The 14,246-nt window shown below is 48.9% G+C and overlaps 1 protein-coding gene across 8 annotated transcripts in view; it reads right to left on the bottom strand.

Annotated features, from left to right (window-relative positions):
- The window catches only part of UBE3B (ubiquitin protein ligase E3B), a 46,455-nt gene that overhangs the window by 17,233 nt on the left and 14,976 nt on the right, over nucleotides 1-14,246 (bottom strand). For all 8 annotated transcript variants that reach the window (XM_070385984.1, XM_070385989.1, XM_070385988.1 and 5 more), the window contains 8 exons: nucleotides 13,254-13,431; nucleotides 12,652-12,815; nucleotides 11,350-11,517; nucleotides 6,371-6,542; nucleotides 4,704-4,822; nucleotides 3,801-3,915; nucleotides 2,921-3,020; nucleotides 929-1,048 (listed from right to left, as the gene is read on the bottom strand). In XM_070385984.1, coding sequence (XP_070242085.1) covers nucleotides 929-1,048; nucleotides 2,921-3,020; nucleotides 3,801-3,915; nucleotides 4,704-4,822; nucleotides 6,371-6,542; nucleotides 11,350-11,517; nucleotides 12,652-12,815; nucleotides 13,254-13,431 — 1,136 coding nt within the window. The remainder of the gene's footprint in view (nucleotides 1-928; nucleotides 1,049-2,920; nucleotides 3,021-3,800; nucleotides 3,916-4,703; nucleotides 4,823-6,370; nucleotides 6,543-11,349; nucleotides 11,518-12,651; nucleotides 12,816-13,253; nucleotides 13,432-14,246) is intronic.

The following is a 14,246-nucleotide window of genomic DNA, read 5'->3' as shown; positions in this document are numbered from 1 at the left end:
GCACACGGCCTGAGGCAGGGGTGCAAACACGAGGGGAGAAGGGCGGCCGCGGACGCCTGGCGCGGGCGGCTGGCACCGTGGCCCCGTGCTGACCTGGGGTCCCGTGACTGTACTACTGTCCTGCAGAACGTGCTGACGAGGAACTGTGGCCGGAGTGCAGTGGGTGGAAGTCCAAAGAGCAAGCGTGGGCAAGTCAACAGGCCGAGCCGCTCCTGGGAGCGGGGACACGGGGCTCAGTCACCACCCGCGCAGCAGCACAGATGGGCAGGCTGTGCACTGCACAACCCGGGGGAGCGGCTGGCAGGCGCGATGCAGACACTGCAGGTGCCTGCATTTGTGATGGTCACGTTCCAGGGTCTTGTTCCAACAAAACATACAAGGACAACTTCCTGATGTAGGGAGGCGAGTCTTCCGAGGACAGGCACCTATTTTTGAGTCACATTAAGTTGCTGTGTGGTGGGAACCCTGGACGCTAGGTCTGGCGAAGGTGGGCCACTTCACGTGCACTTCCTAAGTTTATGTCCACAAAGAACTTGTGGTCCTGTGATGGGTTTCCCAGGACAGCTCAGCAACTTAACGCCCAGCACTCCAGCTTCCACACTCATGGCTGGGTGTTGGGACAGAGTGCCTGCTGGGACAATGGAATCAGCACAGACCTGAGCCTGTCTGTCCTCGCTGTAGAGGTGAGGCTGTTCTCACTTCCTGGGGGAAAGGGAGGGAATCGCTGTGCGGGGGTCTCCAGCACGGAGGCCATGTCTAATTAAGCAGTCCTCAGGCTATCTGGCAGGACGAATGGGCATCTCCTGCTCCCAGAGCCTCGGCTTCAGGGTCATCAGGTCAAGCAGCGGTCATTCTGTGAGCCGTTCAGGGGTCATCCACTGGAAATAGAAACCCCGCGGCTGAGCACACTCAGCGACAAGCTCCTCACCTCCAGCATCCGGGACCGGCGGATGGTGATGTGGGTGACATGAGGGGAGGCCGAGCTGGTTTCCACAAGCCCCAGTTTCTCCTTCTCCTTGGTCACCATGTTTCGGAACAGGAGAACTCTCTGAAATGAGCAAAGGTGAGACCAGAAATGGGGTCAACAGTGGAGGATCCCAGAAAACGCGCTGTGCAAAATGAATGAAAGTTAAGCGTGGGAGAGGCCCCCAGAACGGGACGCTCTGATGTGCACTAAGGGAGGGAAGTGCCTTTTGAGAAGAGTGAACAGTCCTCTGCTCGCTCCTGGGGATTACAGAGATAGCTGAATCCGTGCCAGGGGAGAAAGGGTCCCGAAGGAGTGGTCTGGCTGCAGCCAGCGCCTGGCTAAGAATACTCTGGGCGAAAATCATTCTCCATGTTCAGCCAATAATTCACCGTAAAAACCCAACGGCAGCACGAGTTACAGAGGCTGCTTTATATAACCGTGCCTGCTCTAGAGGAAATCAATAGCGTGAATTTAAAAACACATTTCACGGAATTTTTTTCACCAGCAGAAAAAATTTTCAATGATCCTACTGTATAAAAGCCCCTGACCTTTCTATCTGCCTTCTCTGTGTCCTCAAGCACACTGCAGTCCCAGAGTAATATTTCTCAAGCATCATTTAAAAAAGAACCCTCTGGGGACAATGTATACGTGGATAGGTATGGCTAAGTCCCTTTGCTGTCCACCTGAAACTCTCACAACGTGGTTAGTCAGCTATATTCCAACAGAAAATAAAAAATTAAAAAAATTAAAAATAAATAAAAAGAAGCCTCTTGCATTCTCAAGATTCTGACAGGCTCCCTTAGGAGCACATAACCTTTGACCCCACCCTATAATAGCACACTCAAATCATGTCAGCAGAATGTATAAATAACAGCTCCAACCATAGCTGTTTTTTTGAAAAATGGAAATCTCCCCAAAGTCAAGAGCATGGTTAAATAAAAACATTGTAAGAACAACAACATTAGTGGTAATAATGGATAACTAGACACGAGGGGAGGCTAACGCACTTTACTTGATCATTCTGTGAGCTCTCGGAAGTAAATAAGTATGGTTGTGACAGAAAAAGGAGCGGCCAAAACCACCTCCTGGGAAGGGGGGCTGCTCTTCACCCCCGGGCTTCAGGGCCCTCTGGCTCCCTGACCACCTTATCCTCGTCCATGAATGCAGTGAGGAGCTGTGCATGTCATCCGTGTGTTGAGCCCACCTCCAGCCCAGTCCTCTTCTAGCTCCAGACCCCCATGTCCGCTGGCACTGAGGAGTCGCAGACCCGTCCCCTGCTCCCCAATCCCCCAGCCCTGCCCTCGTCTGTACACCACCTCCGAGAACAGCTCCCTCTCACCCAAACCAGAAGCCTGAGCATCCTCTGAATTCCTCCACTCCTTCCCCCCGAATGTCATCATTCTCCAGGGCCTCCTTCAAAATCTCTTGACATCCTTGTCTTCCTATTCCCAGGGCCCCAGCCTGAGTCCAGGCCAGGCTACCATGATATCTGCCTCTCGCCAGTCCTCCACGCTACAGGCAGAAGGAAGCTTCCTAAGAAGAACTTTGACCAGGTGCCTCCAGAGCTAAAAACTCTCCAATGGCTGTTTGCTGCTCTTGGTTCCCCAGGCTCTTCCTGCTCCAGCTCCTACAGACCTCCTTGGCTCCAGCTCTGGATTCCACCTGGCCCTCCACTGGCACCGAAGTCTCCCTTACCCTGGGCCTGTGAGCACTGTCCACTTCTGCCCATGGCACCCCCTCCCGAGACCCTGCCCTGGGCTCCTGCAGCGTCCACACCATAAGACCTGAACGGCCAGTTCACACTGTATCTCCCAGCACTTGGCATGGTGCCTGGCACACAGTGAATACCCACTGGCACCTGCGTTGACGGAACGATTGCTTTTATTCATGTCTGACCATTGCTGGGACAAAAATGAACAGTCAGGACCTACGGTGGTGGGAGGAGCAACTTACGTTTTTGTGAGGAATGACGTGTGGGATGTACTGCAGGATCAGCTGGGCCCGCTTTCTGTCCTTGTCAAGTTCCTGGAAGAGCACGCTGGGCTTGAGATCCCTGCAGAGCAAAGACACGGGTTTGGGATAAAGAGCATGAATACCATCCTCCAGACAGGGTTGGCCAGCTATGGCCAATGGGCCAAATCCAGCCTGCTGCCCACTTTTTATAAATCAAGCTTTCACGGAACGTGGTCACGCCCAGGCTTCGTGCACTCTCTCTGGCTGCTTCTGAACTACGATGGCAGCGTTCAGTAGGGGCAACAGACATTGGTGTGCAAAGCCTAAATTACCTACTGTGTGGCCCTTTACAGAAAAGTCTACCAGTTACTACTCTAGTGGTACAACTTATAGAATTATGTGAGAGCTGATCTGCTCGATTTAAAAAAAAAAAAAGGTAGACATGATCTTACTTTTAGTTATTGCAAGAGGACTTCCTCCACCCCACCCCCTAACGAACCTGGCTATGGGTTTTTTTATCCCACTAATCCTGCCAGAAAAAAACTGCCCTTTAATGATCATAACCTGTTGCTTAGTTGGGCTGAAAAGAACCCGTTTCTTTCCAGTTTGCATATGAAGTATCTGCTAAACGTGATCTGGCTCTGCAGCCATAAATGAGCTCTCATCACGCTGAGTGTAATGGGTCCTAACAGAAGCGACTGGGCGGTGGCCTGTCCTGACAGGTGCTTTACAGGGACATATGCAGATGAAAGGACGGGATAAAGATGAAGGACCAACTTCTCTTGGCCCTAAAACACGGTGTGCTGAGCACTCAGGTGACCAGTGTAATGGAGGGACCCCGGCCTCCATAACCTGCCTCCACCACAAACCCGGCGCTCACTTTCGCAGCCAGTGGTCCTCAGGCGCGAAGCGCCGCCGGCAGTCCCGCTCGTACAGCACCATCAGCCACCCATGGACGGACTGGAACAACTCCAGGGTCTCGCCCTTGGCGTTCTCTGTGGGGTGAATAATGGGGAGAGCCACGGTCTGAGAGCTGCTCAGGACTGGAGTGGGTGGGAAGACAGCCCTGTCTCCTTCCGTCTCCTTGAGTCCCAGCAAGGACGTCATCTCCCTCAAGCTGAACGTGACATGGAAGCAAGAGGATTAAGAGGCTCCATGCGTACACTCTAAGGAACTGTGGGGACCCGGGAATCGCTCAGACACAATCACGCATGCTGTTTCCCACTTGGATGTCATCTAAAGGACCTTTTAATCAAAGTACACTCTAACTTAAGTGTGAGCAGGCACATGTTTTATCTTCATGGAGATCAACTCAAAGAATCAAAAGGAGATTCAGGGCAAAATTAATCATGAATAATGGTGGCACAGTGGTAAAGAATTGGCCTGCAATGCAGCAGATGTGGGTTCAATCCCTCGGTTGGGAAGATCCTCTGGAGAAGAGAATGGCTACCCACTCCAGTATCCTTGTCTGGGATGGAGGAGCCTGGCAGGCTAGTCTATGGGGGTCACAAAGAGCTGGACACAACTTGGTGACTAAACAACAACAATAATCCTACATACACATGTAAATCCTGAAGGCTTCCTGGTAGGCTAAGACTTCCACAACCACACTGCTATGTTAAGGGATCACAGAGACTGGAGAAATAAAACTTCTAATTACATGAATGGAGGTGCATTTTTTAAATTAACTCTGATGGACAAGGCTAGGAATCAACTGTGGTTCTAGACTCTGGACTCCCCAGGTGGAGCGTCAAGTGAAAGACGGCTGACATCTTTACTTTACCTATGATTCCATCCCAGATCATCTTAAACACAAAGGAGTTCAGAAAAGAGGAGATGGTGACCAGCTCTTCCAGTTTGAATGAAATCTGTTCTTCATAAACTTCAATGTCATCAAGGATCCTAAGTCAGACAGACAGTTACTCACAGTTCCCCACTGAAAAAGGAGACATCTATACCTTACGTTGGACAAAACAATGTTAAGAAATAGGCTCTAACTTGTCAATAAACTTTACAGATAAGATGATCTGTGGGAGAGTGGCTTGCGGGTAGAGACAAAGCAAGAGTGGCCGTGAGTTGGTAACTGTTGAAGTTGGTGACTGATATGGTACATGAAGGTTCATACTATTCTTTCCACTTTCGATTGATTTGAAATTGTCTGTAGTAGAAAGTTGAAGATACAACTGAGAAAGGAAAGATACAACACGCTCTACTCCATACTTTCCATATTCCTAAGGACCTGACTGTGACACTTATCACGACTCATGTTTGAATTACCAAGGAATCCTGACTACGAGTCTACGGACGGAAGTAGTAGACTCTAACTCTGCGTCTGTGGCAAACACTAGGGGCGCTTAGTAGGTACCTGGCAAGTATCTGAAGGTGAACGAATAAATGTTTGAAACACCATATGAATAAATGAGCCTTATGATGCAGTTCTAGCTAAAAATGTCCTGGGAGTTGCTCTATTCTCACTTAACAGTTTGGCTCACTCCTGGGTCACCCTTGGCCTGGCAATTAAGGGTCTCTCACCGGCAGCCGCAGACCCCTGCTCTCACCTCTAACTGCTCTCTGAGCCCTCCCTACATGACTCTTACCCAACCCGCCACCTACGTGTCCCTAATACCCATCTGCCAACGCCTCCTAGACCTGTGTGCAATTGCCTGAGGTCCATTCCATCTTACAATTCTTTACTAATCTTTTGTGGAAAAAGTGAAATTAAAAAAAATACCAAATACTCAAGTAGACACATACGCTTAAAGAAAAAGGAAGGGCAGGGGGCTCACATTTGTTAATTTCCTGCCGTGCCAGGCACCGTACTAACTCCTTGACATTCCTTGTCTCATTCACTCCCTATCCGATTGGTAATACTGTTTTCCATTCTACTGTTGAGGAACCCGAGGCTCAGAGAGGTTGAGCAACTTGCCCAGGGTGAGCTTGACAAGAACCGCCAGCACATCCTGACCTCTTCCTGTGCCGAGACTATGCTGAACACTGATCTCCCTTGCCTTGCCACACAGCCAAGAGGTGCTACGAGTTCCCAACTAGAGCTCAGGAAACGGGCCCAGAGAGGCGGAGGCCCTTCCTCCCCGGCCCAGGGTGTCTCAGCCAGTGGCTGGGCCACCTTCTGCACCCTGGCTCTGGAATTTTTCCGAGTAACTACTTAGCCCAGTGAGTAAGTAGCCAAGGTGTGGCCTGAACTCAGCTCCAGGGGCCCTCAAAGCCCACATCGAGCGGTAGTGGCCTGGCTCTCCTGTAGAGGATGGGAGCTAACAAATGCTGTCTACTACAAGCCCCCCACTTTGTTAAACGTCTTGACTGCCCCTTTTAACGATGGGTCCAAATGCTCGAGGTAATCCCATCAGCAATGGCTTCCTTGCTGACACTGTAGTTGGGTCTCTCCACTCCACGTTCGGGGAAAGGAACTCAGCCCCACAGTGGTCAACCTACGTGATGAGGTGCCGGGAACAGTCACAGAACAGCATCAGCATGGCCAGAAGCTGCTTAGACTCCTCCGTGTCATTGTTGAGGCACTCCAAGAAGAGCTTCAGCCCTCCGTGGGGCCCCAGCTCACAGATAAATGCCCACAGTTTGGGCAGCAGGTCATCGAGGTAAGTGAGACCTGAAAAAGGAGACAGAAACCGAAGCTTCAGGTGGGGCTCCACCTGGTCCCTTATTTCTCCTCCACTCCAGGAAAGCAAAACGATTAAACTTATCAATGCCTGTGACAGAAAGAAAATGCCATTACAAAGAAAAGCATCATGAGAACAATGTTGCCCATGAGAACAATGATAAGAGCAGCTAAGAGTCAATGGGTGCTTAGTTACTATGTATCAGATACCATTCTGAATACTCAGGCACTACTTCCTTTTACCTTGTGAAACCCATGATATTGCCCTTTTATAAGGCAGGAAACTGAAGCCCAGACAGATTGAGTAATTGGCCCCAAATCACACAGCCAGTAAGTGTCTGACCCAAGAATAGAACCCAGATCTACCTGACTCAAAGTTTATGTTTTTCTTTTTTAAGATTTTTTGATGTGGACCGTTTGAAAAGTAACGAATTATTACAACACTGCTTCCATTGCATGTTTCGGGTTTTTGGCCATGAGGCACTTGGGATCTTAGCTGCCCAACCAGGACTGAGCCCACACCCCTGCACTGCGAGGTGAAGTCTTAACCACTGGACCACTGGGGACGCCCCCTCAGTGTTTATGTTTTATTTCAGGGATTAGCAATTTTTTTGTGGAAAAGGCCAGAGAGCAGTTTTAGATTTTTAGTCTGGACCAGTCTCCGTCAAAACTACTCAACGCTACTATCGCAGAACAGAAGCAGCCACAGGCAATAGGTAAAGAAATGGATGTAGCTGTGTTCCAACAAAACTTTACTTACAAAAGCGTGAGCTGATTTGGCCCATGCGCCATAGTTTGCTGATCCCTGTTTTAAAATATCTTGTAGGCTTATCCACATTGAGCAGCGCTTTGTCTCATCCACTTCTATTATTCTATCTCTTAGAAATGGGAAAGCAGTGAACGACCACTGCAGAGATACTTTGAAGCATCATACAAAAATTCACCATGGGCGAAAGAATGAAACTAGACTACGATCTTATACCGTACACAAAAATAAACTCAAAATGGATTAAAGAATTGAATATAAGATCTGAAACCATGAAACTTCTAGAAGAAATCATATAAGTTGCTTGACAAGGGTCTCAGAAAAAACAAAGCCAATGAAAATAAAAATCAGCAGGTGGGACTAGAGCAAACTAAAAAGCTTCTGCACAGCAAAAGAATCGTCCACAAAATGAAAAGGCAATCTAAGGGATGGAAGAAAATACTTGTAATCATATACCTGATCAGGGGTTAATATCCAAATTATATGAAGAACTCATGAAACACACCAAAAAAACCCCCAAGCCATCTGCTTAAAAAGCGGTCAGAGGATCTGAGCACATTTTTCCGGAAAAGACATACAAACAGGCACACGTAAAGGTGCTCAACGTTACTCGTCATCAGGGAAATGCAAACCAAACCACGGTAAGAGATCACCTTACACCTGTCAGCACGGCTATCTTCAAAAAGACAAGAACTAACTAGTGCTGGTGAGGATGTGGAGAAAAGAGAACCCTTGTGCACCGTTGGTGGGACTGTAAATTGGTGCAGTCATCATGGAAATTAGTATGGAGATTCCTCAAAAAAAAAAAGAAAATACAATTACCGTATGATTCCAACAATTCTACTTCTGCATATTCATTCATTGGAAGAAAACAAAAACACTGATTTGGAAAGATACATGCATCCCCATGTTCACAGGAGCATTGTTTACAATAGCCAAGGTAAGGACACAACCTAAGTATCCATCAGTGTGTACACACACACACACACAGGAATACTATTCAGTCATAAAAAAAGGACGGTCATCTTGCCACCTGTAACAACAAGGATGGACCCTGAGGACAACTGTACTGTATGATCTCATTTATATGTGAGAACTAAAAACAAACAGACACAGAACAGATGAGTGGTTGCTGGGGAAGGGGGCGGGCGGTCGGGGGAAGGTAAGCAAAATGGGGGAAGAGGATCAAAAATGACAAACTTCCCTGGGGGTCCATGGCTAGGACTCCGTGCTCCCAGTGCAGGCGCCCTGGGTCAATCCCTGGTCAGGGAACTAGATCCCACGTGTCACAACTAAAGATCCTGCATGCCACAGCTAAGGCCTGGCACAGCCAAATAAGTAAATAAAACATATTTTTAAAGAAGGACATACTCCAAGTTATAAAATAAATAAACCATGGGGATGTAAAGTACAGCATGGGGACCACAGTTAACAATATATATACTGCATTTCTGAAAGCTGCCAAGAGGGTGGATCTTGAAAGTCCTTATCACAGGAAAAAGAAAAAAGGAAAAAAAATTTTTTTAACAATGTATGGTGACAAATGTTAACTAGCCTGTGTGGATCATTTCGCAACGTGTACAAATACCAAACGATTATGCTGCGCACTTGAAACGAAGATAATGCTGCATGTCAACTACTAAAACTCAGCTTAAAAAAAAGAAAGAAACGGGATAAGTAGTTAACACTGCAGAGATGACAGGTGTACTTCTACAGGGCAAACATACTCATTTACAGCGTGATGTACCAGCTCAGTGGGGCTGCCTCCTGAGCAGCTTGGACAGAAACAGGGACGCTGTGGCCTGGAAGCCGAGTCAGAGGGGCAGCACGTGGCTCCAGGACCAACACACGAACGTGAGGGGCACAAACGGAGACCTTCTGTAGACTGTGAGAGCAGGAAAACTGCAGCATTTGTGAAACCACTATGTTACTTGCTATCATTCGTGTACAGTGCTGTGTACAGCCAAACTGACAGAATGAATACTACACAGACTTTAGTTTATCTTTTTTTTTTAAATTAGCCATGTGGCACAACCTGTGGGATTTGTAGTTCCTCATCCAGGGACTGGACCCGGTTCCCAGCAATGAAAGCACTGAGTTCTAACCACTGGACTGCCAGGGAATTCCCTAAAATCATGTATTCTCTGCTTGCCCAGGAAACTTCTTTTGGATGCTCTCACTGGGACAATGGGGGCTGTTTACTCTGGTTATCTTAAAAAATTGGACACAGGCTACAACCTCAAAATCTGACTCAGTATGCTTCCCGGACTCTCCCACTGGGTGCTGGGATGCCAGTTCATCTGTGCCCCCTCCTTTGCACTCAGGAAAGCGGCCCTCAGCCCCAGGCCTTTCACCCGCCCCTCTGCTCAACCCCCGAGCAGCACATTTGCATGCTGGCTTGGCATCTCCACTGCGGGTCCAGCAGGCACCCTATACTCATCACAGCCCAAGAGAACTCTAGATGCCCCCTGATCTCACCTCACTTCCCCAGATCCAATCTACCCGTGAGACCTGTCGATTCCACCTCTAAAACACATCATAATCCTCCCACTTTCATCCCCATTGGCCCAGTGATTCTCAACCAGGAATGATTTGCCCCAGAAGGGGCACTGGACAATGCTGGGAGACACGTATGGTTGTCATGAGTGGGGAAGAGGGGCTACTGGACCCTGTAGGTAAGGTGCCAGGGGCAGCTGAACATCCTCCAATGGACAGGACCACCTTCACAACACACAACTGTCTGGCCCCAAATGTGCTCTGGTCCAAGTCAACAACGTCTCTCATCACTCTGACTGTCACTGCGCCCTTCATTATAGCAAATGTATTTACCTCTTGCTTATTATTGTCTTCACACTACTAGAATGCAACACTTTTGGGAACACAGATCTTGGCTGTCTTATTCCCTCTTGTGTCTTCAATGCCCAACACTCACAGGCTCTATAAATATTTGAAGATGAGTAAGTAAGTGATGACAGAAGATGAGATGGTTGGATGGCATCACCGACTCAATGGACACGAGTCTGAGCAAACTGTGGGAAAGAGTGAAGGACAGGGAAGCCTGTCCATGAGGTCACAGAGTCAGACACGACTGAGCGACTGAACAACAACACAAGTTAAGAGTGAAAGACAGAAGCAGCAGCAATTTGATTCAAAAAAACGTAAAAAGCAACAGAGAAATTCTTGACCCTTTATGCAGTCAGCAGCTTCAAGGCTTACATTTTGTCCTCACAATACCAACCATACGAACAATTCTTGCATTGCAACTTCCAAGCCCTGATGCCCAATTCTCTGCTCACAGTGGGGACTTTCTTCCCTGCTCAGCTAAAAAGGAAAATGTCGGGCATATCCATGAAATGAGGTCTCCTGCAGCCAATAAAAATGAGAGTTTAACAACAAGGACCTACGGTAGAGCACAGGGAACTCTGCTCAATGTTAAGTGGCAGCCTGGATGGGAGGGGAGTCCGGGGAGAATGGATACATGTACATGTATGGCTGAGTCCCTTTTGTTGTCCACCTGAAGCTAACACAACATTGTTAATTGGCTATACCCCAATACAAAATTAAAAGTTTAAAAAAAGTGAGGTTTTAAAGAATTCTGAGACAAAATGCTTATAATGTGATTAACAGAAAGGGGAAAAAAACTATACATTTCAATCTAAATACAAATATATGTAACACACTCAGGACCAAATGGTTACCTACAGACTGTGGGATTAAGAGTGGTTTAAATTTTCTTTTCTCTGTTTCTTGTCTTTTCTAGTTTTCTATTCATTAAAAAAAAATTAACTTTTTTAGAAAGCCAGTTGTACTTCATAATGGAAATAAAAGCCAGGTCTCAGGAACAAACTAGAAGTGCTAGGCCTAGGATGAACTCGAGCTATAGCTGAGGTGGGCCAATCTCTAAGAAGAACAGCAAAGACACCCTTCTTCAACATGATTTCTGAGTCAAGGAAGCCAGGAGAGAAATCAACATCTTAGAGAACTGGTCTGGCAGATGTGAGCGAGGGCAAAGGCCGCCCTGGGACCCCGGACCTGTGAGGACCTGCAGCCGGATCTGGGTGAGAGTCGCCAGCGAAGTCTGGTAGAGGACGCAGACCCTGCAGACCTTCTGCGCCTCCGCGGAGTCCACACGCTTGCCCCCGACGGGCCTCAGTATGTTGCGGACTGACGCTGACTTCTGAAACGCTCGCTTTAGGAGAGCTGCCGGCGAGAGGAGAGGGAGCATGTGAGTAGGAGCTCAGCCATCTGCCCAACGCCTCCCCAGAAAAGGGAAGGGCGTTTCAGTAGAGCTCCAAACTTCCAGCCGGAGCCAGACAGGGAGGCTCTCCTGTGATTCGAATCCTCTCTTTGGGGTAAATCAGAAAAGCAGGGACAACAGGTTTTTGGGAGAACACAAAGACCTCTTCAGAATAGGAGACTCTTCAGAACAAGCAGAACGTATCGATTCAGTTTGTGGATTCCTTTACTGTAACCACTTAACTTTAGAACCCACAAAGGTAAAATCTGAGGACTCTACTAGGGGAAGGGGGGAGAAGTGCGGGGCCTGGCTGATTCCCAACGTGCTGTGCTTTCAGAGGCAAGTAGCAGCATCAACTTCAAGTACACATATTCGGTTTGGGGTTGCACTCATTTACACCTTCCCATTTATATCCTGCTGAAGGTACAAGCCCGTGCTCACTGATGGCTACAACATGGAACTCTGCAATACGCTGGGCGGCAGGAGAAAAGCCACACTGAACCCCACAATCTGCCACAGGCAGGTAAGCCCTCCAAATTATGTGCCAGAAGCACTGCCTTCATTTTACCGGCATAGGCTATGAGAAACCTTTCCATGGGACCCGCTTCCATGGATCCTGCAAGGGGGACACTGAGGTGGCAGCCTGCCCAGTGACCACTGTCCCTATATTAGGAATTCCACAGGGGAGGTTATCTTTTATGACTAGAAACTCAGAAAAGCTCTACCTCCCTTAAGAAATCAGTCCTCCTCCTTCTTTCTACTAATGAGAATAAGAAAAGGTCCATAAATTCCTTCTCATTTCTGGCTATTAGAAATTCAAAGCCCAAAATAGAAACTTCCAGCCGAATGGAAGCTCAGAAATGAGTGCAGCCGCCCTCATGGACCATCTATGGATGCTCAGGACACTCGACCTTGATTTTGTTCACAGTTATTCCCTAGCCCTTGTTTTCTCTCCCTAAGGATTTTCTCTCACTGTTCTGTTAGACTTAAGCCATCTCAAATCTTCAAGAGAGAGGACAGAGGTCATGTGACAGAGGGGACTCCCAGGCACCCAGGGCCATTGAGGAGCTGGACTTGGGGCAGGCGGAGCCACTCACTCTTCACGGGCAGCACGTTCTGCGGGGAGGCCGGCGGCGCATGGGCCGGCTCCTGGGTCTCCAGCAGCTTCTTGCTCAGGATGTCGCTGAAGAAGACCCGGATAAGAGGCACCCCCCACAGGAACTGCAGCTGCTTGGTGATCAAGGGCATGGACTCGTTGAGGCTGGGCGAGAGCAGGAGAGGGGGCATGTCAACCCCACCTGACAGGAGGCCATCTGGAGGGGTGGCTGGGAACTGCCCCTCGGCACGGCAAATAGGACCCTAAGAGAGGTGTGGGGTCCCCAAACTGCCGCTGAGGCCCGGGTGCAGTGGCACCGATCTCCTCCTCAGCTTGTGCTCCACCCAGGCTTCCTTTGCTGGGGCAGCCCCACGGCTCTCCCCAGGCCCCATGGGTCTCAGTCGCCTCCCAGCCACCCTCGACCTGTTCGCTCTTCATCCTGATTCCATCCTGTTCACCACCCCGTCGACGAAAGCTGCCTGATGCCTAGTGCACCGTCGTCTTCATAGCTGGCCCATCAATCTCGACGAGAGGCGGGGGCAGTGGTGGGAGGCAGGCAGGAGAAGGAGACAAGACAGGCAGGGCTCTGCCTCCAGGACTCACCCGTAGTCCACGGACTGGGAGAACCAGCCGAGGACGGGGTGCCAGTGGGTCAGGTTGGACTTCTTCTGGGACACGTACTTCTGACAGTAGCAGAGCATCTGGGTGAGCAGACTCACGAAGCCATCTGTCTCCTCCTCTAACACCCTGGGGCTGAGGGAGCCCAACTGCAGGAGGTTGCCTGCAAAGAGAGAAGGTGGAGTGCGATGGGCCGGGGCCAACATGCTTCCTCGCCTCCCAGCCCTGCTCCCTGCCCCGGGCCCAGGCACCCATGTCCATGGGCAGGAATAAAGTCCCTGGAGAGGGACCTGTGGTGCTGGGGCTGCAGCACAGGTCAGGGCTCAGAAACAGGCCGATCCGGCCTCCAGTCCAGGCTCTGCTGCAGGCGAGCTGGCCGACCCTCAACCCACCTCTCGAGTCTGCTTCCTCCTCTGCAACATTGGAACAAGGATCCCCTATCTTGATGTGAGGATTATTTGAAGTAACAAGCAAAAGGCCAGATTTTTAAGTGAGCATAACACTTCATTATACTAGTATTCTAAAATCAAGGGTCAACACAAGGAATGATCTTCTGAAGAAGATCTGAAAGTCCTGGAAAACCACTGTTATTTATAGTGTTCACTGAAGTTACTTAATGTCTTACTCTTACCATCGACTCCTTTAAAATGTAGCCCTAAGAACCTTTTTATATTTCCTCTAACCCTTTTTTCCCCCTCTAATTTCTAATTCCTCTATTTCCTCTAATGAGGCAAACAGAATTCTGCTGTTTTAAACTCTCCTATCCACAAACCCTTTCCTCATCTAAATGAAAATGTAAAATAAATGCTAGACTCCATTCTGGTCTAAGCCCCACCCATTGTGCTCTCTGCTCTCCTGAGCTGAGAATTCTCCAGGAACTCACACCTTTCCATTTTTCCCTGGCTGCCAGGAAGCAAAAGGGCTGAAATGTAACATTCACTTACGGTCACTCACCTGGTCTGCCATGCTGATACATTT

The sequence above is a fragment of the Bos mutus genome, chromosome 17 (assembly GCF_027580195.1).
Source record: "Bos mutus isolate GX-2022 chromosome 17, NWIPB_WYAK_1.1, whole genome shotgun sequence".
Classification (NCBI taxonomy): Eukaryota; Metazoa; Chordata; class Mammalia; order Artiodactyla; family Bovidae; genus Bos; species Bos mutus.
This window is presented reverse-complemented; position numbering and strand designations above follow the sequence as displayed.